Source organism: Alnus glutinosa, chromosome 8, assembly GCF_958979055.1.
Source record: "Alnus glutinosa chromosome 8, dhAlnGlut1.1, whole genome shotgun sequence".
Lineage (NCBI taxonomy): Eukaryota > Viridiplantae > Streptophyta > Magnoliopsida > Fagales > Betulaceae > Alnus > Alnus glutinosa.
Genome location: NC_084893.1, coordinates 8,899,320 through 8,923,113, shown reverse-complemented (window position 1 = coordinate 8,923,113; position 23,794 = coordinate 8,899,320). Strand labels below are relative to the sequence as shown.

General features: G+C 37.9%; 3 protein-coding genes across 5 annotated transcripts; 1 reads left to right on the top strand and 2 right to left on the bottom strand.

Annotated features, from left to right (window-relative positions):
- The first annotated feature begins 795 nt into the window (after positions 1 to 795).
- LOC133874886 (nuclear transport factor 2) lies at positions 796 to 10,779 on the top strand. Its single transcript, XM_062312773.1, has 9 exons — positions 796 to 1,031; positions 1,956 to 2,141; positions 7,068 to 7,371; positions 7,456 to 7,703; positions 7,797 to 7,974; positions 8,190 to 8,311; positions 8,403 to 8,465; positions 10,034 to 10,097; positions 10,198 to 10,779. Exons 2-9 carry the CDS (start codon positions 1,956 to 1,958, stop codon positions 10,446 to 10,448), a joined length of 1,416 nt encoding a protein of 471 aa, XP_062168757.1. The 5' UTR covers positions 796 to 1,031; the 3' UTR covers positions 10,449 to 10,779.
- A 198-nt stretch (positions 10,780 to 10,977) lies between these two features.
- Positions 10,978 to 11,889, bottom strand: LOC133874887 (uncharacterized). The gene is made up of 2 exons (XM_062312774.1): positions 11,631 to 11,889; positions 10,978 to 11,431 (listed from the first exon to the last, which is right to left on the bottom strand). Exons 1-2 carry the CDS (start codon positions 11,799 to 11,801, stop codon positions 11,006 to 11,008), a joined length of 597 nt encoding a protein of 198 aa, XP_062168758.1. The 5' UTR covers positions 11,802 to 11,889; the 3' UTR covers positions 10,978 to 11,005.
- Positions 11,890 to 12,714: 825 nt separating this feature from the next.
- LOC133875156 (proline--tRNA ligase, cytoplasmic) lies at positions 12,715 to 23,387 on the bottom strand. Of its 3 annotated transcripts, none has more exons than XM_062313178.1 (13): positions 23,238 to 23,387; positions 22,536 to 22,638; positions 22,284 to 22,369; positions 21,182 to 21,274; positions 20,692 to 20,808; positions 20,028 to 20,215; positions 19,330 to 19,396; positions 18,092 to 18,214; positions 17,832 to 17,984; positions 17,279 to 17,563; positions 16,910 to 17,128; positions 13,625 to 13,718; positions 12,715 to 13,055 (listed from the first exon to the last, which is right to left on the bottom strand). In XM_062313178.1, the coding sequence occupies exons 2-13, from the start codon at positions 22,621 to 22,623 to the stop codon at positions 12,991 to 12,993; spliced, it is 1,578 nt and encodes a 525-aa protein (XP_062169162.1). In that variant the 5' UTR covers positions 22,624 to 22,638; positions 23,238 to 23,387; the 3' UTR covers positions 12,715 to 12,990. The 3 variants fall into 3 exon arrangements, with proteins under 3 accessions (XP_062169162.1, XP_062169164.1, XP_062169165.1); XM_062313180.1 differs by having other exon boundaries at positions 23,234 to 23,383; XM_062313181.1 differs by having other exon boundaries at positions 22,536 to 22,632; positions 23,238 to 23,351.
- Positions 23,388 to 23,794: the final 407 nt, after the last annotated feature.

The window sequence follows — 23,794 nt, the reverse complement described above, 5'->3', positions numbered from 1 at the left end:
GAGCAGTGAGCGCTGCAGTGACTCAATGAGCACGGGTTAACTAAACGTATTCGTGGGTTCGGGTCGTGTAACCCGATTCAGTATTGGGTCGTGTTCAGGTTTAATGTTATGACCCGATTAATAATTGGGTCAGGTTCATTTTTGACCCGATTATGTTATCGGGTCAGCCGGGTCGACACGAACCCGACCCGCCGACCCGAATTGCCAAGCCTAGTGGCTGTTGTACGAGAATAACAACGACAACGACGAAGAGGAGCTGGAGAGGAAGTGTGAATTAGACTTGTGTGAGAGAATGAGAGAGTGACTCGTTCTTAGGGGTACTTGTTAGGTGCTTCTGAAGTGGAGAAAATAGTTTACCCCTTTTTGAGTAGTAAATGTATTTTTCCCATCGCCCTTAAATATTTCATGGTCAACAAAAAAATGTTCAGATTAACCACCATTTTAAGCTGCAACAAACATAAAAATAAAAAAATAAAAACATTTTTCGAAAAATATTTTTACAATAAAACAATATGGGCTTACATGCATTTAAACTTCTTCTTCTTAAGTACATGTATTAAAATTTGAAGTCACATGTACACCCCCAATCCAATTGACATCATCAATGATATGTCATGATGATATCGGCTCACATTTCTAGAGTCAAAATGTGTACTTATTTGAAAAAAAAAAAGAAAAAAAGAAAAAAAAAGGTTTTGACTTATTTGAAAAAAAAAAAAAGTGTACTTATTATAATCCTTTAATAATTATGTTGTGAAATACAAATTGTGTCCTTTAGCAAAGCGCCAGAAAGAAGTGGAACCTTGTAAGCAGTATTTGTTAAGAATTAGGAACACCAAAGTCACCAACCGTGATCTCAAAGGGCACACTTCTACTCCTACTAATACTTCGAGTTTCCGAATCGAATCTTTTTTCCCGTCTTTCCTTTCGTTTATACGCACCCTTCGTCTCTCCCCTGTCCTCCCTGCTCTCTTATACGCCTACAGATCTCTCTCTCTTTCTCTCTCTCAGCTCAAATCGTCCACAGCAAGGTACTTTCTCTTGTCTTTTCCATCTTCGTTTTCGTGATCTACATAATCTGCTTAAACTATTGGTTTTTGATCGATCTGTTTCAACATCTTGTGTTTACGGTCAATTTCGTCTTTATTGTGCCTGGAAAAGTCCATTCTTTTAGGGTTTTGCTTTATGGGTTTTTAATTCTCTTTGCTTTTATGGGTTTCGTTTTTCTCTTACGCATATATCTTGATACCCGATATCATTTCGTACTTGCTCTGATAATTTTCATTTCTGGGTTTGCTGGATTTGACTGCTGTTTGCTGTATTTCAGTTCTCCGGAGTATTTATTTTATTTTATTTTATTTTTTTTGGAGGGGTTTACCTTGATGGTATCGAAAATGGGTTTTATGGCTCCGACTTTCGTATTTAGGGTTTATCACGTTCTGGGTGTTCTTTGTTTCACTTTGGGAGTTTTTCATTTCAGGGTCCGTTTCTACAACACGATCTAGTAATGCTTTTGGGTCGATTAGTTGCTTGTATGAATATAGTGATCATTTTGAAGTGGGTATGTATGAATATAGTGCTCTACCACCAACACCTCCAAATTTGAAGAGTCCTGACACTAAAGTTACAAAGGGCATATTCAATGTTATTGGGGTTTAATTTATGTCCCTTTCTAGAACGAACCTTATTCAACATTAAAGGGAGACTTATTATTTCTTCTTGTTGCAAGGTTATGATGTTTTGATGACTTTCAAAGTGTGCATTTGTTACTAGGTCCCCTTTGTTTTAAAGTCTTTTGGGTGGGATGTTGGACGACAGCTATATGCTTCCTTGTTTTTCATTTTATTCGTTTATTCAACTATTATAGAGATCTCTTATGGTTATTTTTCTTAATCTGATTGGTTTTGTTATTAGGCTTCTTTTACTGATATGTTTCTGTTGAAATTTATCTGTAGATGGCAATGCAGGAAGCAAGTCCTGCCCCTGCTCCCACTGCCCAAGTTGTTGGGAATGCCTTTGTGGAGCAATACTACCATATTCTTCACCAATCCCCTGAATTGGTGCATAGATTTTATCAGGATTCAAGTTTGCTAAGCCGGCCAGATGCCAATGGTAATATGGCAACAGTGACAACCATGGAAGTAAGTCCATAAAAAAGAAATCATTAGATACAATAAGATAACCGCTGAAACTTATGAGAATCCTAAAAACCAATCCTCTAAATTGTGGAATTTAAGCTCCTAGAATCTACCAATGAAATTATCCTTCCATACCACTTGACACTACTGTGACACACTGAAAATCCTTCTACTCCTTCAAACTGAACTATAAAATTTTTTAACTGAAACAAGTTCTACAAGCCCCCTTAGGAGATCCCATGCTCTGTTAGCATCCAGCTAGAAGGCAATACATTATTCGGAGAAACTTTTTTTTCTTTTTTTTTTGATAAGTAAGAATTCATTAAAAAGCGCAGAGGGGCGCAACCCTAGTCGGAGAAACTTATCTTGGGGGTTTAAGTGTTTTTTTCAAATGAAGGAATGTACGCCTAGATTCCTCTCTTCTTCTTCTTCGTTATCTCTCTGAATTTTTGCATGCACTACAAACTTCTATGAAGTTGTTCTTTTGTTCGATTCTTTCAGGAACTGCACTTCAAAACATTACCGCTTAACCTTATTCTATCTCACATGAGAGCTTATTACAGCCACCTCACCACTTTTCCTCTGCATGAAAGCCCTATAAGCTTACATTTTCTGTGGCTGTCCTGCGCCAATTTCATGTACAGCGTTCGGTGGACCTGGAGGGAAACCCACCCTTTCCTCCTCTTTCCTTTTCCCCCTTGCTTTCAATTTCACCTTGCCACAAACCTGGCCTAAAGTATTCAAAAGTTGAGAGGATCAAATTGTCCAATGGCTACTTGCATTGTTGTTCATCAATCAGTAGAATGTAATGGGATCATCTTTAAATGATTGATTAGAGAACTTGAACTTGAAAATGTCATTTTGATGATTTTCATGCTGGATTACTAGTTGAAGTTTGTTATTGACCTGGATGAATTTTTCTAATTTTAACATTGTCTAATGATAACCCTTTTTATCCAGCCCATTAATATATTTTGGTCGTTGGGTTTGTTTCGATTTTTATTTTTTTTTAAAAAAAAAAAACCCAGCAAAACTCATGTAAATGTATTCTTCTGCCTCAAATTAATTTTTTTTTTTTTTTTTTACTTTCGAAAGTCCAATTTGATTTGGAGAAAGGTTATAATCATGTTAATTAGGAGTTCCATTTGTGTATGTTGGAGTGGTGTGGTTTTTGGGGACATTGAGAAGGTGGATTTCTTTTTGTACATCTGCAGTGCAGTTGCACGGCGGTCGACCTCGCCTCCACCTCTCACGGAGGGGTTGGGTCACCCCCTCCACGACCTCGGCTCCACCCCCTTGCGGAGTGGGTGGGTTGCCACATCAGCGACCTCGGTTTCATCCCATCGTAAAAAGATGGGTTGCCCCCTAGCCCCCCCCCCCCCCCCCCCCCCCCCCATCCCCTCCTTTTTCTTTTTCTTTTCTTGGTTTCATTCTTGGAACTGATGCTACTGATCACTTGGTAATTTCTAATCTTCTTTTTCAGCTGATGATACCTTAATTTTTTGGGGTGGATCCAACCCAGCTTTGCTTTATTGAGATATGTACTTTGTTTTGAAGCAGTTTCATGATTGAAGGTAAGCCTAGGTAGTACCTGTGGTTGAGGTGTTGGGAGAGACGGAGTGGCATATAATCTTGGTTGTAGAGTGTACTATCTTCTTTTGAAATGTTTGGGACTATTTCTAGGTCCTCCATTTAAATTAAGGGCAGTTTGGATGGGGTGATAAAGAGGATAAAAAAAGTTTGGCAAGCTGGAAGAAACGCTTTTGTCAAAAGGAGGAAGGCTCACATTTGATCAACAGTACATTATCTAGTCTCCCAACTCATTATTTCTCTCTCTCTCTCTCTCTCTCTCTCTCTCTCTCTCTCTCTCTCTCTCTTCTCTTGGCCTGTTGGTATTGCTAATTGGGATGCATTGGGGACGAGTTTAAATTTCATCTGGTCAATTGGTATAATATTTGTGCTCTACTTCACAATGGGAGCTTGGGCGTTAGAAAGTTATTGGTTTAATCAAGCTTTACTTGGCAAATGCTTGTGATGTTATGTGAAGGAGAGGTATAATATCTGGTCAAGGTGGTGGATGACATGGTGTTTCTTTGGAATAGGTGGTGTTTAGATGTGGTAAGAGGACCCTATTGAGTTGATGGTATTCAACAAGGCTCTTCTCGGTAAATGGCTTTGGACATTTGGGCATGAGGAACATTGCTTATGGACACAGGTGATTGATTCAAAGTATGGGCTCAAGAGAGGGGGTTGGTGCTCAAAGGAAGCTCGAGGTCCTAATGGGGTGAGCCTTTGGAGGAATATTAGAAATGGTTCTTGTTTCTTTTTCCAATTTTCTATCTTACAAGGTTGGGGATGGTTGATCAGCAGTGCAAGTTGGGTGAGAATTTGTCGGGGGATGGCTTGGAGGGTGGGGTTGTTCACACCAAGGCAGTGAAAGATGCTAAGTTGTGTTTTAGCACGATGGGGATTTCTTATATGGGGTCTGAGGAGGGTTTTCTAGATTTCTTGACATTAGTGGATGAGGAGCAGAACTCGGTATCTACTCCTAAGAAAAAAATGAATAGAGAGGTCAAGAATTTAGAATGCTCGATCAATTTCGATGCTAGGGGTGTGGGATCTAGCAGGTTTAGAGACAAGAGAATGGGGATTTAGAGTAATTTTTCTTGGGTTTTTCGGGTTTCTTTCTTTGCTCTCTTTTTTCTTTTGTTTTGGTGTCCTTTTTGTATACTCCGTGTATGCTTTGGGGCACCTTTACGCTTTTAATGCTATTTCGTTATTTACCTATTAAAAAAAAAAACAAGGTTGGGGATGGTTCACACATTAGTTTTTGGCATGACTTATGGTGTGGAATAGAGCCACTTAAGCATTCTTTTCCCGAACTCTATTCCATTGCTCGAAACTAGGAGGCCTTTGTGTCTAATTATTTGGACCTATCCAGTTCCTATATCCATTAGAATCCTAGTTTCATTAGGGTTGCCCATGATTGGGAACTGGAATCTTTTGACTCTTTTTTCAGTCTCTTGTATTCCTCAAAGACGCATCTAGGGAAGTGGACAGCTTGTTGTGGACTCCCTCTAGCCATAGGTTTACAGTGAAGAGTTATTATACCCTATTATAGTCAGGCGAGCACAGTTCTTTATCTTGGAAAAGTGTTTGGAAGGTCAAGGCGCCTCCTCGTGTTGTTTTCTTCCTGTGGACAGCAACACTTGATAGAATCCTCAAGGTGGATACCCTTAGAAAGAGGGGCTTCTCTCTAGCAAATTGGTGTTGTGTGTAAAAAGAATGAGGAAACAACTAATCACCTTCTCATCCACTGCAAGTATACTTCGGCTCTCTGGCAATTGATTCTTAACTTTTTTGGAGTCTCGTGGGTTATGCCTTGCAACATCCAAGAGCTTCTTCATTGCTGGATTGTACAAGGGAGGGGACATCCTAAAGATGCAATTTGGAAAGTTAATCCTGCCCTCTTAATGCTCGTGGAGCATTTAGAGAGAAAGGAACCATCGTCTTTTCGAGGATAGTGAGACAAATGTGCTCTTTCTAAAATCTTTTTTTTTTAGATCTCTCTTGGGATGGGTTCTTGCTAATGTTCCTAACTTTGTCTCAACAAATCTAGTTGATTTGATTTGCTTTTTACAATGTAGCAGCTTATAGGGTTAATTCCCTATTGTATACTTTTCGTGTACGAGGGTTTTACCCTTTTTTTTTCTCAATAAGATTTGAATTATTCATCAAAAAAATATTAGAGGCAGTTCTTGGGGGGAGTCCCCCCCTCCCAAAAAAAAAAAAAAAAAGAAATGAAAAAAAAAAACTATTAGGTTTAGAGGAGGCATGGTACCCAAATGCAGTTTTGGCATGATCTTTGGTAAGGTGATGCGAAAAATGTGTTTCCTGACTTTCTTCAAAATTGCAGGGGATAAAGATGCAATGGTGCCAGAATATATGGACTGGTCTAATGGAAGTTTTGATTGAAACCCAAGGTTTCTATGTGCAGTGCAAGATGGGAATTAGAATACTTGGTTTCATTTACCAGAATTTGTTGGAAGGGTGAGGATAAAATGATTTGAATCCTGCTAGAAGTCATGGATTTGAGGTTAAGAGCTATTATATGGAATTAAGGTCGAGGATGACAGCACTTTTCATTTGAAAAGCAAATGGAAAGTTAAAGATCTGCCAAGAGTAGGATTTTTCACTTGGACAGCAGCATTGGGGAAGACCCTTTTGATAGATAATCTGAGAAAGCGTGGGATAGCCATTGTGGATTGGTCTTGCATGTGTAAATCGAATGGAGAGACACTGGATTATTTATTTCTTCTTTATGACATTGCTAGAGAGCATGGGCTCTTGTGTTCTGTGTGTTTGGGGTTAAATGGGTCGTGCCAAGAATGGCAATTGAATTATTTTCTTGCTGGAAAGCACAATTCGGCAATGAGATTGAAGCTTTTGGATCTTAATATCTGTTGGGCGGTAGCTATTGCTTTTCTCCTTTGAATTTCTTGGAGTACTTCAAACTTCTGTATTTTAGCTGCTAGATTTGCTCTTTGGTGTTATCTTGCATACATCCTGTGTATTCGGGCTGTGTGCCTTTTTGCACTTTTTTTGTGAAATTTATTACCTGATAAAAATAGTGTCCACTTTCTATAATTGGAAACGCTTGTACATTTTCGTACACTACCCTTAGCTTGAAAAAAAATATTCTTATAAAAGCATGTCCATCTTTAGTCTTTACTATGTAAAGGGCATTTTAAGCATAGTACCATATTGATTTCTTTTCATCTATAGTCATGCCATTTAAACCAAGACATTTAAATTGGGATAGATGGAGCTGAAGTATCTAACCCATTTATTATATATTAAAATTTATTGAGAGAATTAGATTATGATTGTAGGTTGATTAAAATTGTCGCATTACTTACCTTGGAGCAGGCAATTAATGAGAAGATATTGGATTTCAACTATGAGGACTATGCTGCGGAGATAAAAACTGCAGATGCTCAGGAGTCTTATGAGAAAGGGGTGATTGTTTTAGTGACTGGATGTTTAACTGGAAAGGACAATCTGAGGAGGAAATTCACGCAAACATTTTTTCTTGCTCCCCAAGACAAAGGCTACTTTGTCTTAAATGATGTCTTTAGGTACATTGAGGAAAATGAACAGTTGCAAACCAACCCTGTCTCAGTCAACGGCATTAATGAAACCGTTTCTGCAGCTGCCGTGACACCAGAACCAGGTTGGAGTGGTTCTTCTTCCTTTGTCTTCTATTGGGATTTATGTTAGACTCACATTTTGAAATTGCGTTTATCTGTGTTACCAGAGCCTGCTCATGCTCCCGAACATCCTGCTGTGGACCCTGCTACTTCCTTTGAGGGGGAGGATCTTAATGATGTTGCTGAAGTTTGTGATCCTTCAGATAATGAGGAAGGCTCAGTTGTTGAAGATGAGGTTATTGAACCCTCAACTGATGCCGGTCAGAATGAAGTTCTTACAGAGGTTGATTCTACAGGTGTTGCTTCAGCTCCTGCAGCTGAGGATGATGCTCCAAAAAAGTCCTATGCATCCATTGTGAGTACATGTTCATAGTTGTCCTTTGAAAGTTTTTAACCTTTTGGTGTTGACTCATTGTTTTAAATTTGTTAACTTGGGAGTTTCGTATAGGTGAAGGTAATGAAGGGTACAACATCTAATTCAGTCCATGTTCCTACCAGAAATTTTAGGGTGGCACCCACAAACCCCGAACAGTGGTCACAGGTTTCTGCAAAACCTGCTCCTGCACCTGAGGCATCTGCTCCTACTAGTGACATTGCGCCCGAAAGCAGCAATGTTCCTGAGGAAGGTACCTATTAATGTTTACTTACTAATTCAGAACACCTTCCTGAATTTGAGGTCCACATGGTCGCTTGTTTGTGTATCAAATGTAAGCCATTCCTTTTCAATTTTGATATGAAGAGATTGAATTTGAGGCTTGAAGCCAGCGTAGTGGAGCTGGCAGGTCATTTTTTCCAGCTGAAGGTTAAAATCTATAATTATTTTTATTTGTACTCTTTACAGCTGAAGGTTACTCCATATATGTACGGAATTTACCTTACAATGCAGCAGTTGCACAACTTGAGGAGGAATTTAAAAAATTTGGGCCTATTAAGCTTGGTGGCATCCAAGTTAGAAGTAATAAGGTTTGTTTCTGTTTTTATTTTGTGCATTTGGTCCCAACCGAGTATTTCCTGATACAGTGCTTACTAGTAATATATTTCTGGTGTCCTGCAGGCGGGATTCACTTTTGGCTTTGTTGAATTTGAAGCAATCACTTCAATGCAACTTGCACTTGAGGTACCTATACACATCCCAAGTCAATGAAATCTTTATCATCAAATATATTAGATTGATCAACTTGCATTAAGTAATTCCGACCTGAAAGATGGTATTTTTAAGCTTAGCATGTGTCCCATGCCAAGTAATTTACATTTTTTGATGAATACCAGGTAAATTGCATTGTTATATAAATTATGGGGCATTTTACAAAAAAAAAAAAGAAAGAAAAAGAATTTCGCTCATAGCCAAAATTTTCTCTCTTTCTTTCTTTCTTATTAAGTAGGCTTGAAAGCTAAGAGTGTGAGTGTAGTTTTTCCATTCTTTTTCAGTTTTCAAAAGACAATTTTTCCCTCTTGCTTATTGTTTGCATATGTAAATTTTCGTTCCTGTGTTCATTTATGAGATGAATGAAATAGTGAATGCTTGATGTTAAGAGGTATCACTCCCTACAAAACAAAGTTTGTAGGTTTCTAAATGGGGTTCTTACATGCTATCTGGCTCAGATATTACATGCTATCTGGCTCAGATATTAAGGCACTGAGGACAGTTATATTTAAAATTTCAATTTACTGTAATAATTGAACATGTGGTTGTATGAAATAAGCACTAAAAACTGAAGAAAATGAAATTTAAAGTGTTTGCGCATAGTTGGTCATTTATCTATGACAGCTTATCTAAGGACAACTATATTTAAACTGTGTGCATATGGTATACTAATGCATTGTGACAATATGCCTTGAAATATTACTGTTATTAGCTGAAAGTTTCCACCAAGTTTCAGGTTGTTACAAGTGTTGGACATAGTTTATACTATTTGAGTCCCACTAACAATGATATAGCGCAATTTATATGGTATACAGCTTTACCATCAGGACCATTGGATGTCCTTGCAGATGTGTTTTATTGGTTCATTGCTTCAAGTAAGATTTTTCTGGTTGTTACTCATCAAACTGAAAAGGTGTTTAAGGTTGAACCTTTTTTGTTGTCTAGATGGGATAACTGGGAAAGAAACCTAGAATAATGTGTATATATGCTTTGTAGTTTGCCTAATACAAAAGATTTTACCAAAGGGTTGGTGAGAAGGATTTACTCATAAAAACTGTTAAATGAAGTGTCTTTCCTCTTTGATGGACACACTGCAAATTTGAACTTTGATAAGTTCTGGTAGAGAGTGCCAATGAGCTGTAGCTCGAATGGCACATCCTCCCTTAAAAGAAGAAGTTGAAGGTGAGGCTGTGGATTTAAGACCTTCTAGGTGCTTGTATAACTTAACAATTAAGAAAAGAAAAAAGAACTCTTAGTGGAGGATCAAGCTTGAGCCTCTTGTCTTAAAGGTGCATGAACAGGTTGATGGGATTGCTTCTTGGCAAAACATGGATCGATTCTCTGGCTCACCATTTATGCACAGTCAAGAAAGCACCTGCATTATTTTGTTTCTGTTTTTCAAAAATTTAAATTTTGGAGGGGGGAAGAGGGAGAGGGTAATTTGGCTGTTGGTCCATTCAGTTATGTGGAGTATGTGTACCATTGTATGTTATCCATCTAGTTTTTTATTCAATGTAGATTTAACAAAAATTAAAATTCAGGCTTCGCCAATCACAATTGGGGATCGTCAGGCTGTTGTCGAGGAAAAGAGAACTACTACCCGAGGTAAGTTCAAGTTAGTTTTTTCACAGCTTGAAGCGAACTTGTTTGACAGTACAAGGTAAATGTACTGTCAGAAAACTGAGGATGCTGCTATTTCTTACAGTTAGCAGCAGTGGGAGAGGGAGGTATTCTTCGGGAAGAGGTGGGTTCCGGAGTGACAGTTTCAAGGGCCGTGGGAACTTTGGTGGCAGCCGGGGTTATGGCAGGAGTGAATTCAGAAACCAGGGTGAGTTTTCAGGGCGACCCAGGGGTTCAAGTGGACGCAATGGAGAGGGTCATCAGCGGGTTAACCAGAATGGCAGTGGGAGGGGTGGGCGTCAAGGTGGAGTGAACCGTAGCCCCACTGCTGCTTGAACATTGAAGAAAATGGCTTACAGTTGATTTTTTGACAGTTAAATGAGGGGTTTTAAGGCTCTAGATACGCAGGTTTTGGATTTATTATCTCAAATGTTAATGAGAAGATTATTGTGATTTTTATTTCTTGCGGTATTCCATAAAGCTTAGATGACAAGAAAGATATTGGTTCAGTGTTGCTATGTACTTCGTCATAAAGGCATGTGGTTTTGTAACATTAAAAATCTCTGTATTTGACCCATTTACGTGGAGAACTTTACATCAGTAGCTTATTTCAAGCTGCATAAGTTGATGTAAAATTTTGGGTACAATAAAAATGAGTATTGTTTAAGTTTGGTGAGTTGTGTAGCTTTGACTATCTTTATCCTTTTCGTTTGTGTTTCTTTTCCCCTTTTCTGTTGCAAGTTGATCTGGGGTTCTGTGCATGGAATAATACCAGCTGCTCAAGCTGATGTTGCATCAAAAAGTAATGCAAAAAGCATAATTTATGGCTTTTCGACCGCAGCAATGATTTCCATATTACAAAGAATTGAAAACCACAATTATCATTGACATATTCAGTTGGATTTCTGCAAGTTAGATACAAAATTTGAAGCAGCAAAAGCTGCAGAACCAGCAACCACAGAGAGCAAAGCAACCACAACCTGCAATGCTATCTGCCAGGGGTACTCCTCAGGGACGAGGTAAACACAAAAGGGACCCAAAAGCAGCAGAACCAAGCTCAGGCTCAGCAAACCCCCTGGGGTTCCTGGGTCTGTTGCCGCAGAAAGGACTCCGAACTCCTCCGCCTTGGAGAGGAGTCCCAGTTTCTCTATCGTCGACAGAGAGAGCCCGGACTTCTCCGCCGCCGACAGCAAACCGGCTTTCTCAGCTTTAGTCAGCAGTTTCAGCTGCTCCACCCTTGTTAGTAGCTTTATTGGCGGTGAAGTTGTCAAGGGGCTACTCCGAGGGCCTTTCTCTCCGAGGGGGAAAACGGTTGTATTCTGCATTATCATATATATGGAAGCTTTATAAGAGCAATAGTTTGATAAAATTTGTCATATAATACGCTGCAGTCAAGTTCAAGAAGACACCAGCAAATTTTGAAGAGAAAAAAAGGAAACTAATCCCATAAAGAGATGTCTGGTATCTCTCTGGACATGTTTAAGAAAGCAGAAAATTGTCAGGTCGGGAAAAACTGACCTTTCTAGACCCAACTGTTTTGGAAGCTGCTGGCAAAGGCTTCTGGGTAGCCATTGATTGGATAAGAAGAGGTGAATAAGAGGCAGAGTGCTCTGTTCTTGCTTTGGTTCTCCAAGGAGGAGAGTCGATGACAGGGACTCCCCTGCTGCTGCAGAATGGCATGGCCTTCATGGCTCTGCTCTCACCGTGTATTTTGCTTGAATGAGGGTCTCAAACACCCACCCACCTGAATGAATGATGGACAAAGAAGATCATGGATTGGCTTCAGGTTTCGATGTCCACGTGTCATCACATGGCTGGACTCTCGGTTATTTGCTTCTTTCTCCTTTAGAGTCGTGTTTGGAGAATCACAGACTTTTCCCATTTTGGCTTAATAATAAACGAGAGACTGAGAGAGGAATGTTTACAATTCTCACTATGGGCCCAATGTCTAGAATATTTGTCCAATGAACCCAATGGGCTTCAAACAAACTAGGCCTTGGACGCCGTGCAGCAATTTGGTGACATCGATGTATGTAATTTGGTTCCGATTAAAAATAGAAAATTAGAGGTGTATGTAATTTTTGGTGACGCCATTTTTAGCGAAAACTAAGATATGGTTTAATCCAAGACAAGGATTTATTACAAGTAAAGAAATTGTAGCAAAAGGCCGTATCCCTTTTATATGTGAGTTTTAGAAAATTCCCTTATCAATTTTTAAATAAAATAAAAAATAAAAATATTACAATTGATTTAAAGTGTCATTTCAACACTATTATAGACAATTATTATACAATAGAAATATAATGTATAGCATTGCTCTTCAAATTAATGTGAGCAAAAGGAACTTGAAGACATCCCATAGAGCGGTATCACTTTTCACCCACAAGCCATGGAAAGAAAAACCCAAAAAAAAAAATTTGTTTACTTCATAAAAGTGGAAATTCTCACTCAATTGTATAACCTACATAATACACACATTTCTTCAATTTTTATACCACGAAAATAATTACCATTGTTTGGCGACCCTTTTACCCCCTTTATGGTAATTCAGCAGAAAGATTACTCGACTTTTGAGGTTAACGAGATAGATCAAAGATACTCATTCAATCCAAAGCCAACATATTATTATGTAAGACAGTTAACAAACAGTGACATCGATGTAAAAAAATATTAGCCTCTTGCTTGTAGCAAATAACATGCTTTGCCACACTTCTTCAAGCAAAACCGACATCAAATTGACTAATAATTTAAGAAAATACAAAAATTGTGTATGTCCATGTATGTCTCTATGGAAAATATTGTCCCTCGTTAGCTCCTCAGGATCTCTTGCTGATTCCATGGCATGTCAAAAAGAAATTGTGTGCCAGAACCCAGTAATCTAGTAACTCCTGCCCCAGTAGGTCCACTTTTTTGCAGGCTTTCCCGAAGCAAAGCATTTAGTACCTGCAAAGAAGAAACGAACAGACTATAAGAACTCGATACGGCGAGATATTCAATGAAACGTGTGATCCGAATGCCTATCACAACTCTAATAAATTGCTCAGAACACATGGATGTCTCAGAAGAAATATACATATATTACACTAGGAATATTTGAGAGATATTGAAATCAACATTCCGACCATCCTCACAAAACACTGATTTAAGTTCTAGTCCAGGCCGCAATCATTCCCACATTGATTCACCACAATTGACCAAAAACAACCTTAACCACAACAAATTCAAAATTTTGTCCAAAAAGGATAGAAATCAGAAAAATGGTGAAAGTAGTACCCTTCTTCAGGTAATTTATTACTAACACAACTTTAGAAATGCTACTCTCAAACTCTGAGTAAGATCTTTATTGTCCCTTTCAATTCTGACCATCTTCAGAGGCAAAAGCAGGTAAATTTAAAGCAATATTTAATTTGAGAAAAATGGGGAGAGGTTACATAGTCAAAAGTTGATGCATCAAAGTATTCAAAGAAAATCGATAAATGAAATAACCCTAGCATGAAACATAAACGTTCTACCTTCTGGGAGCTCCAGCTGGTCAAATGGGGAACAAAGACTCTTAGCTGCTCCCACCTCACCTTTTGTCCTTGCTTTCACATCTCTCTCCACCTCCTAAAGAGTTAATTCTTTTGATAAGTAATCACATTTTATAAAAATGCATAAGGGCACAACCCACACAGGAAGCATGCAAGAGAGATACCGATCAAGGAAAAGATAAAAGATTAAGAAAATTAAGAACACTAGGAAAAATGAAAACAGCTGTAGGCAGCCGTCCAGTGGTAAGGGGTTTTGAAGAAAAATGTCTCGCCTCCTAAAGGGTTATACGATAAATAAACAACCTTTAAGCAAATTTATGAAAAACCACAAAATGAAAACAATAAATAAATAAATAAAAAGGAGGTTGAAGTAATGTTTTCAGCCTTGAGACGTCATTCCCTCTATACACAAAATAAAACATAGCTCACTGTACAAATTTGCTTAGTGCTGGCATAAAGCAATTTGAAATAAAAGAGTTAAAAGAAATACATCTCAAGACATGACTGCAAATCTCCATTGAACAAATTAAAGTTTATTATGCATCAACCAAAACACAAAAATGATGGATGGAGCATTTATAGGAAGAGACGTATCAGAGTGGAAAACCAGTACAATAAAGTAGAAAAAGATTTTACCACAAACCGCCATGCCTACTTCATGCTATTGTTATTTTAATAAATGAACAATGAAATTGAACATAAAAAGGCAATTCAAACACCAAAGAAGTGTAATACTAAAATGAATGGTGATAAGGCAGCGGGTCCTAATGGCTTCTCTATGACTTCCTTTCAAGTGTGATGGGATGTCGTGAGAGTGGACATTATGAAGGTTTTTTATGAATTTCATGCCAGAGGTTTGTTTGGGAAGAGCCTGAATGCTTCATTTATTTCGCTTATTCCGAAGAATCCAGGTGCTAACTCCATCAAAGACTTTTGGCCTATTAGTTTAGTGGGTGGCATCTACAAGATAATAGCTAAAGTACTAGCAAATAGATTGAAGTCAGTCTTGGAGAAGGTCATATCCAAATCTCAAAGTGCTTTCATCAAAGGGAGGCAGATTCTCGATCCAATCCTTATTGCTAATGAATGCATTGATAGTACGCTTAGATCGGGAGAGCCAGGCGTCATATGTAAAATGGACTTGGAGAAAGCATACGATCATGTTAACTGGGATTTTCTTTTGTATATGTGGAGGTGTGGCTTTGGGGGAAAGTGGTGTTTGTGGATAGCTCATTGCATTTCTTCTGTGCGGTTTTCGGTGTTAGTCAATGGCTCCCCTTCTGGTTTTTTCAAGAGCTCCCGAGGTCTGAGACAAGGGGATCTTCTGTCACCCCTTTTGTTTGTTTGTGTTTGTGATGGAAGCTTTGAGCTGCATGATCTCAGCTATGGTTAGTGGGAGTTTGCTGGAAGGTTTTAAAGTTGGTGAAGCAGATTTTTCGCATCTTTTGTTTGCAGATGATACTCTGATTTTTTGTAGTGCTCATTCTTCTCAGTTGCGTCATTTGCGGAGTCTCTTCCTCCTGTTTGAAGCTGTTTCGGGTTTGAAGGTTAACTTGGCAAAGTCAAATTTAATTCCAGCGGGGAATGTTGATCAAGTGGAAAGGCTAGCCGACATTTTAGGGTGTGGGATTGCTTCTTTGCCGGCGAAGTATCTTGGTCTTCCTTTGGGGGCTTCCTACAAGTCCACTCATATTTTTTTTTTGATAGGTAAACAAATTGCATTAAAAAAGCGTAACGGCGCCCCTAACAAGTCCACTCATATTTGGGACGGGGTTGTTGAGAAGATAGAGCATCGACTGGCTAGTTGGCAAAGGTTGTACCTCTCCAAGGGTAATATAGTCACCCTTATTAAGAGTACCCCTTGCCAATGTGCCTACTTATTATTTATCTCTATTCCATCTCCCAGGGAGTGTTGCTACTAGCTTAGAGAAGTTACAACGGGATTTTCTTTGCAATGGGATGGGTGAAGAGTCAAAATTTCACTTTGTGAGGTGGTCAAAGGTTTGTTCCCCAATTTCAGAAGGGGGGTTGGGTATTTGGAATTTGTTGATGTTCAACCGCGCTTTGTTAGGCAAATGGTTATGGCGGTATGGAATTGAGAGAGATGCTTAGTGGAGAGTTGCGGTGGATTCCAAGTTTGAAAGTTTGTGGGGTGGGTGGTGCTCCTGCGAGCCTGTAGGTGCCTATGAGGTGGGGTTGTTGAAGAATATCAAGAAACGGTGAGGGATTTTCTCTGGTTTTACTAGATTTGAAGTAGGGGATGGGGTTAAGACAAATTTTGGCATGATCTGTGGTGCGGGAATATGGTGTTGAAGGAAGCTTTTCCTGTTCTTTTTGGTATCACTTGGGTGAAGGATGCTTCCGTTGCAAATAATATGGAGGTTTTGGGCGGCTCTATTCAATGGAACGTGAGCTTTGTTAGAGAGGTGCATGATTGGGAAGTGGGTGTCTTTGCCTCCTTTCAGGTGCTACATTCAGCCACAGTGAGTAGAGATCGTGCAGATAGGCTCTGGAGGGTCCCTTCCAAGAAAGGTGTGTTCAAGGTCATGTTCTATTTCAACTCCTTGGCTGGCTGTGAAGGTAGATGTTTCCCTTGGAAGAGTGTGTGGCGGACTCCGGCTCCTTCAAGGGCAGCTTTCTTTGCGTGGTCGACAGCCCTAGGCAAAATTCTTACAATGAACAATCTAAGGAAGAGGAAGATCATCATTGTGGATAGATGCTACTTGTGCAAGAGAGACTTCTTCACTCTGATGTGGCTTCCACATTGTGGAATCATGTTTTTTCTCGGTTTGGTATGTCTTAGGTTATGCCTAGAAGAGTTGTCAATTTATTCGCATGTTGGTGGAAGGTGGGAAGGCCAATGAGTGCAACAGTTTGGAAAATGATGCCAGTTTGCATTCTTTGGTGTATTTGGAATGAGAGAAATCTTAGGTGTTTCGAAGACATGGAGAATTCCAGGGAGGATATTGTAGCCTTGTTTTTTCAAATGCTGTATCTTTGGACGGTGGCCTTTTTGTCACCCTTGTCAATTAGCTATTCTAATTTTCTTGTTCGTTTTTCTATGCCTTCTTAGGTGCTTCCTTGTGTATACTTCTAGTGTACTTATAGGGGCGCCTTACGCTTTTAATAAAACTTCATTTACTTATCAAAAAAAAAATACTAAAATAATTAAATGAAATTTAATGAAAAACTGTGTGATACTGTACAACTGTACAGTAAATAAAGTTATGAATGCAGATGCACAAGCTAAAAAAACAGATATCATACCTCCTCATCACACCAAGGAGCTAAGATCAATTTCCTTTGGTTAAGCGCTTCCACAAATTCATCCCAAGTTTTTACAATCTGAACACAAGCATCTCGTTTTTCTTTCGCAATATCAAACAAGCTTTGTTGAATATTATCCAGCATTTCTTGTACTTGCTCAACCAACTTGGCGCTAGGGATGTCTGTTTTTGCTGAGTTGTCACGGCGAACAGCACGGACCTGTGAATAAAATTAGCGTGTAAAATTTCACCCAGTTGATCACCTATGGAATAGAAAACAGAAGGCACTAGAAGCAACAAAATCAGAGATACATAATAACCCGATGGAAGAGAGTAACAATAGTAGAAAAATCAAGACAGAATATCAGACCTGACTATTTGCCAAGTCTTTTGGCCCAATTTCAATCCTTAAAGGAACCCCTTTCATTTCCCAGTGTGAGTACTTCCAACCAGGGGAATAGTTATCCCTAAAATCTGCCTTAGCACGAATACCTGCCTTAGACAAGGTATCCACAGCGGCAGCACAGGCATCAAAAATTCCCTTAGTATCAGCATCTTTGTATGGAACAGGAATAACAATAACCTGGTAAGATGCTACTTTAGGTGGCAGAACCAAGCCTTTATCATCACCATGGACCATGACCATCACACCAATCTGAAAAGAATTAGCCAAATTAAAAAAGTGACCACGTGTAGCTGCAGATATCTATAAAAATAAAAAATAAAAATACTTCCTAACATGAAAATACACATCCGACCCACCCATCCAACTTACAACCCCACCCCCCCCCCCTTCAAAAAAAAAAAGAGAGAAAAGCAACAGGAATGTTGAGTTTTTTCCCTTTTTCTTGTCCACTAATCCTGAACAAGGTGATAAATTATAACTGTTCAACTCATACAGATAATAAACGCCAAAAGATTACCGTTCGCGTGCTATAGGCCCATGAGTTCTGCCAGACCATACCCTTCTCTCCCTTCTCATTTTCAAAGTTGATCTCAAACATTTTTGCAAAATTTTGACCCAAACAATGCGAAGTTGCACCTTGTATACCACGGCCATTGTTTGGAATAAATGCCTGATATGTAGTACACAGAAAATATAGACGCAAGTTTCAGCACAAATAGTTTAAACTTTGTCAAATATAACAGAGAATGGATTAAACATGTGCATGTTTAGTGGTACCTCAACACTAGTTGTGTATAAGCCACCAGCAAACTTCTCATGCTCACTCTTCCTTCCCTTTATAACAGGAATAGCCAAGAATTCTTCATAAATACGTCTGTAAAGCTCCAAAATCTCTAGAACCTGAAATTAGAACAAAAGTTAAAACAGACTACATTTGCAAACTAAGGTGCCCACGTTCCAATATAGGCACGAAATATCAAAATGATATTTTTATAGGGAAAAGAAGAAGAAATATATTGACACTGGAGTTTGGGAAGATATAATACAGCCCAAACTAGGCTTTATAATTTTATTGATGATATGTTAGAAGTATGTCCACTTTGTTAATATAGTAAGTACATCTAAAGTTCTAAAATATGATGTTAACACAAAACTCAGATGAGTCCACCTTTTCTTGCTTTAAATTTTTCAGAAAAGTTTGTGCCAGACACACCAAATTATAAGTTGCTCTTTCAACATCATCAGCCACATAAACCACATAAATTAAGTAAAAGACAAATTAATATTATTGTTTTTTATTAATAAAAAAAGAAAAAAAAAGGATGGTAAATGATTTGATTTTTTTTCCTGTTGTTTGTCATCAATATTCATTATTCAGGATAAATTAAGATTTCATATTGTTAAATACTTCTAGATCCATTAGTTCATTGGAGCTTCTTATCTATTTAATTTTTCATATATAGAATTTCAGCTCCTAGAGATAGTTAACTTAACAAAATTGCAAAGATAGCTGCACCAAATGGTTCATGATCAACAGCTAAGAATTGGAAGCATTAAATCTCAATAGGAAGTACGGAACTCGAACATTAATAGTTAACAAAAAATACAACATATCATAATTGTGAATAAAATGGTAATACCCTCATGCTCCAAGCAGAGGAATGTCACTGCATCTAGGTACTCCTAGAAAACAAATGTAGGCTAGAAGCATGCAAGAACAAGAGGCAGAGCAGATTGCAGTGCGATTAGAAGATATTAGATGAAGAAAAACCTGTTCTCAAGAAATACCTAATTTGACGCTTCTAATATTAATGAAATGACCGTGGGCAATTTAATCTTTTAAACGAATGTAGAGATTAGGAACTTCAGCATACTTTGAGATGAAAGCATATTCAAGAATTTTTTATTTTTATTTTTTTAAAAAAATACCAACCAATCTCTTGCTTTCCAACTCCATTAATCTATATGTGTAGAGATCTATAACAACATTTTGGGGAAAAAACAAAATTTCATACCTCCGTATCTGCCTCTGCTTTTGTTGCAAAAGCAGTATGCCCTTCCTGCCAAAGAAACTCACGACTCCTACACTCAGAAAAACACATGCAATCTTTTACTAAACAAAATTCTAGAATAATCGAGAAGGCCTTTTATAACTGTCATCGAACCGTAAAGAAGTTTATTACACACTTCAGTAAATATGTTTGACACCATAAAAAAGAAGTACATAGTCCTCCATAAATTAACAAAGCTTCTTAATGCAATGATACACTTGAAAGAAGGTTTCTGCGCATCATTAGACATGTTTGACACCTAGCAAAAACAGAACCTAGTTTTGAGGCCTCATGTAATTGACAATTTGGGGGATGCAACATAACAAAATCATCCAAAACCTATCAACCACTGCCATGAACTGCTTCACCATGTCATAGATGAAGGGAAAAAAATGACTTCAAATGAAAATTCTCAAGCCAAGAAATAAAACGTAAATGGTTTCTATAACGAATTAACAGCAAACAATGTTGCCAGCATGAACACAAAGGTTTATATACCGACACAAAGACTTGCCAAAGCTTCTACAGTCTAAAATTTGATCAGCTAAGCTGACCAAAATTTCACATCATCTCATCACCAATTCACGACGCAATGTATGCCATCAACATGGTTGATAGATTTCGAAAACAAGCATAAATGAGCAAATTAGGGAAGAAACTACCTGATAAATGGTGTGGGATTGCTGAACTCCCATCGAACAACATTGCACCACTGATTAAGTTTCAAAGGCAAGTCCCGGTGTCCCCTTATCCACTTGGAATAGTAAGGATACATGACAGTCTCACTTGTTGGGCGAATTGCAATAGGCACTTCCAAATCAGACTCCCCAGATTTTGTCACCCATGCGACCTAAGCAAGCCCAACATCCAATGTGGTTAGCACCCCTATCATCAAATAAATGACTTGTCTCGAGAAAACAAAAGCACATACAAAAATAACAGGCAATAAAAGATTTCCGTCCACTAAACACTAAATTACAGCTAGATAAACTTTTGAACCAATGAAGAACCCTAGATTAAGAAAAAATTTCACCAAAAGAAATAAACAATGCACGAAGTTGTTCTGTACCTAGTTCGACAATAATACCTCCATGATCAGGAAAAGTACACTTGGAAGGGAAAAATTTAATAGAGAACATTTCAGCTTGCAATATACTCTAGCATTAGCATGATAATTGAAACCCACAATGAGTTCAGAAAGATCATGCTTGAATATAAAGCAACATTTCATACAACGAAAAATAAGTGTATCCTTCCCAAGATAGAAAAAAAGGTATAGTTTTTCTACTGCACCAAAAGATTGCCAAGGACAGATTTTGAAATCACCTCAGGAGCAAAACCCTCAACGTGATCTTTCTCCTTCTGCAACACGCCAGGAGAAACAAAAAGTGGGAAGTAGCAGTTCTGAATGCTCATTTTCTTTATTTCAGCATCGAAGAACACCTGCACATTAACATTAATGTAAGATTAAATCATACAGACTAAATCAGAAAAAGGGGACGAAGAAGAAGAGAAACAAAAAGAGGATTTCGAAAGGAACGCCTATAACTTTTATTTCCAGAAATTAAAAAAAAAAAAATACGACAAAAAACTTTTTTTTTTTTTTTTGATAAGTAAATACAACAAAAAACATAACAAAACAAAACAAAAAAAGTCCATTGCTTCGCAATCCTATAGATATAACCAGGGGTGGCTTCAAATTTATATCATTGAAACTACCACTTACAGGGAAGCTTCAATAAAGTACAAGCACAAACATCATCTATGTCAAACTTAGGAACAATGAAAAAGGATTTAAAAAGGGATTTGAACTCACTTGCATGATCTCCCATATCGACATTGCCCATGGTCTCAGAATATAACAGCCAGAGATATCATAGTACTCAATCAATTCTGCATTGACAACTACCTACACAAAACAATATAAAGAAAATTAAAAATAAGGTCCTGAGAATTTTCATATCCATGAATAGGTGTTTTCCTTGTACTTTTTTCTTCTCCTATTAGGCGTTTCTCTTATATACTTCCTGTGTACTTGGGTTGCGCTTTTAATGATAATTCGCAAACTTATAAAAAAAACACATCATATATATTTATTTGTTTGATAAGTAACGAACATCATATATTTCACTGAAAACAATAGAAACCATATGGTTTGTGACCTCACAATTTCCCATAAGAATTTTGGTAATTTTTTTGTGGCTATAAATTTCAAAAGTACAATCAAGATGCAGAATACAAGTCTGTTTCTTTACGAAAAGGCCTATCCGAAGCTAACCATCTATAAAATCTCATCTCTTTTTTTTTTGATAGGTAAACAAATTGCATTAAAAAAGTGTAAAGGCGCCCCTAAGCATATAAGAAGTATACAAAAAGGACACCCAAACAAAAGAAAAACAAAAAGGCAAAAGAAGAGCACCCGAAAAACCCAAAAACAGAAGAAAAGTTACATCTCTCTCAAGTCTAAAGACACTAAATCGTAGAAAAAATCTCTCGCACAGAGAGACTTTTTTTTTTTTTTATAAGTAAAAATGTATATTTCAAAAAGTGTAAAGGAGCCCCTAAGTACACAAGTAGTATACAAGGGAGCAACCAAACCAGCACAAAAAGAAAGAGACTCAACAAACCCGCGAGACCCTAAGAACTTTCCCATACTAATATATATATTGATAAGAACTTTCCCATACTAATATGGATAAATCTACTGTTTCGCTAGAGAATCCATCCCTAATACCGAGGAAAACTTAGCATTACAGTATTCTGATATATAATGTAGTGAGGAAATGAAATGCTATGTAAAGCACACTTAATCAAAGTCGTAATGCACAACTGATACATTTTTTTTGTAAGTAAACCAATATTATCAAAGAGTATTAGAAAAAAACCTACAACAGTGTCCTTGTGATTCAAGAACAAACCTCAGAATACCATTCCCCAAAATTCTCATCCTTGCAATTGGTTAGACCCAAACCAGTCTCCTTCTTCACCTCCTTCTTTTTGGCCCCTGGAAAGTCAGTTACTAAGTATTAGAAGCAGACACATGAACAAACAATCAGACAAAGACATTTCGAATCTGTCAAAAATAACCATGAATGTGAACGCATAAATAGGCAGATACACAAATAGCATGAGACCAAACTAGCCACACTACCATGGGAACAAACACTCACCACCGCTGGCATTAGCTTTAGATTTTTGTTTTGACTCACCACCGCCGGCATTAGCTTTAGATTTTTGTTTTGACTCACCACTTGCCATGTCCTCGACCTAGTCCTGGGCAAAATACCCAGTAAATATTAAATGAAAAAAATCCAGAACAAAGGCTATGAGACCAAACCCCAATACGATACATACAGTAGTTTTGAACATCACCACGAAAACCAGAATCAGTCAATTGAGATAGACCAGGGGACTTATTTATGAAAAAGGCACCGACCCATTACATAGATTCTTAATTCAATACCAATCTGGGTCTTCTGTTGGAAACCGATAGAAATACCGAGAAATTAAGAAAGTAAAAAAAAAAAAAAAAAGCAAGAAAATTGTAGCAACTGTAGAGGATAATTGGTAACCGCCGTCAAGATCTAAGGATAACACGGCTGGTTCTATGCAATAATCCTCTATAGTTGCTACCGTTTTTCGTGTTATCACCCACCTTCCATATATAAGTCCTATTCAGCAGACAACTAAAACCCATTTACTAAATCACATTGTTTCCAAACAATTCGTAGAAAAAATTAAATTTTTTTTTATCACATGATAAACAATACTAAACCAAAAAAAAAAAAAAAAAAACAATCCAAACAAATATGCATCGGATATAAAGAAAGAAAGCGAGAGAAAGAGTGGAGATTCTGGAGAAGCTTACAGACTTGAGACTAAAGAGCAGCGGCGGAAACGAGACGAGCTGGCGGAGAGGAACGGCGCTGGAGAGTCAGGCAAGCGGCGGCAAGGTGAGGAGGAAAAATGAAGTCAAAGTGACGAAACCCTAAAAACTAAAAGTGCTTATGTTTACAAACAGTCCAAAACGGCGTCGTTTTGGGCTTCAGCAATTCCCAAAGCGATACCCTCTCCTAGCTTTTTAAGTTTATATATTTCTTAATCCGCATCACATTAATTACCCTATTTATATTCAAATACTATTGAATAATCTAACTCGAGCTTTCAATAAACAACATAGAAATCTCTATAAAAAATTCATGAAAACCCTCAAGTATCATTTAATCTGCAATGAGATTTTCCTACAATCCACTGCTTCTCCTAATGATCAGCCAGCGACAAAGATCATTAGTTAGGCCCAATCTCCCACTAAGATTTACCAGATCCAAAGAATTAGTCCTAAGGAAATGGGAAAAGTCTGACAAAAGGTTCTTGACGTTCATGGCGAAATCCAAAACCTTATCTTCCATAACCCCTCATATACTGAATA

Excerpts from the sequence above, each read along its gene's own strand:
- LOC133874886 (XM_062312773.1), top strand. The coding sequence starts at position 1,956 with ATGGCAATGCAGGAAGCAAGTCCTGCCCCTGCTCCCACTGCCCAAGTT. Across the intron at positions 7,704-7,796 it reads AAAAGTCCTATGCATCCATT|GTGAAGGTAATGAAGGGTAC; the intron begins GTGAGTACATGT and ends AGTTTCGTATAG. Across the intron at positions 10,098-10,197 it reads AAAGAGAACTACTACCCGAG|TTAGCAGCAGTGGGAGAGGG; the intron begins GTAAGTTCAAGT and ends TATTTCTTACAG.
- LOC133874887 (XM_062312774.1), bottom strand. The coding sequence starts at position 11,801 with ATGAAGGCCATGCCATTCTGCAGCAGCAGGGGAGTCCCTGTCATCGAC. Across the intron at positions 11,432-11,630 it reads AAACAGTTGGGTCTAGAAAG|AATACAACCGTTTTCCCCCT; the intron begins GTCAGTTTTTCC and ends ATGATAATGCAG.
- LOC133875156 (XM_062313178.1), bottom strand. The coding sequence starts at position 22,623 with ATGGCAAGTGGTGAGTCAAAACAAAAATCTAAAGCTAATGCCGGCGGT. Across the intron at positions 20,809-21,181 it reads CGATATGGGAGATCATGCAA|GTGTTCTTCGATGCTGAAAT; the intron begins GTGAGTTCAAAT and ends GTTAATGTGCAG. Across the intron at positions 17,564-17,831 it reads GGGCCTATAGCACGCGAACG|ATTGGTGTGATGGTCATGGT; the intron begins GTAATCTTTTGG and ends AATTCTTTTCAG.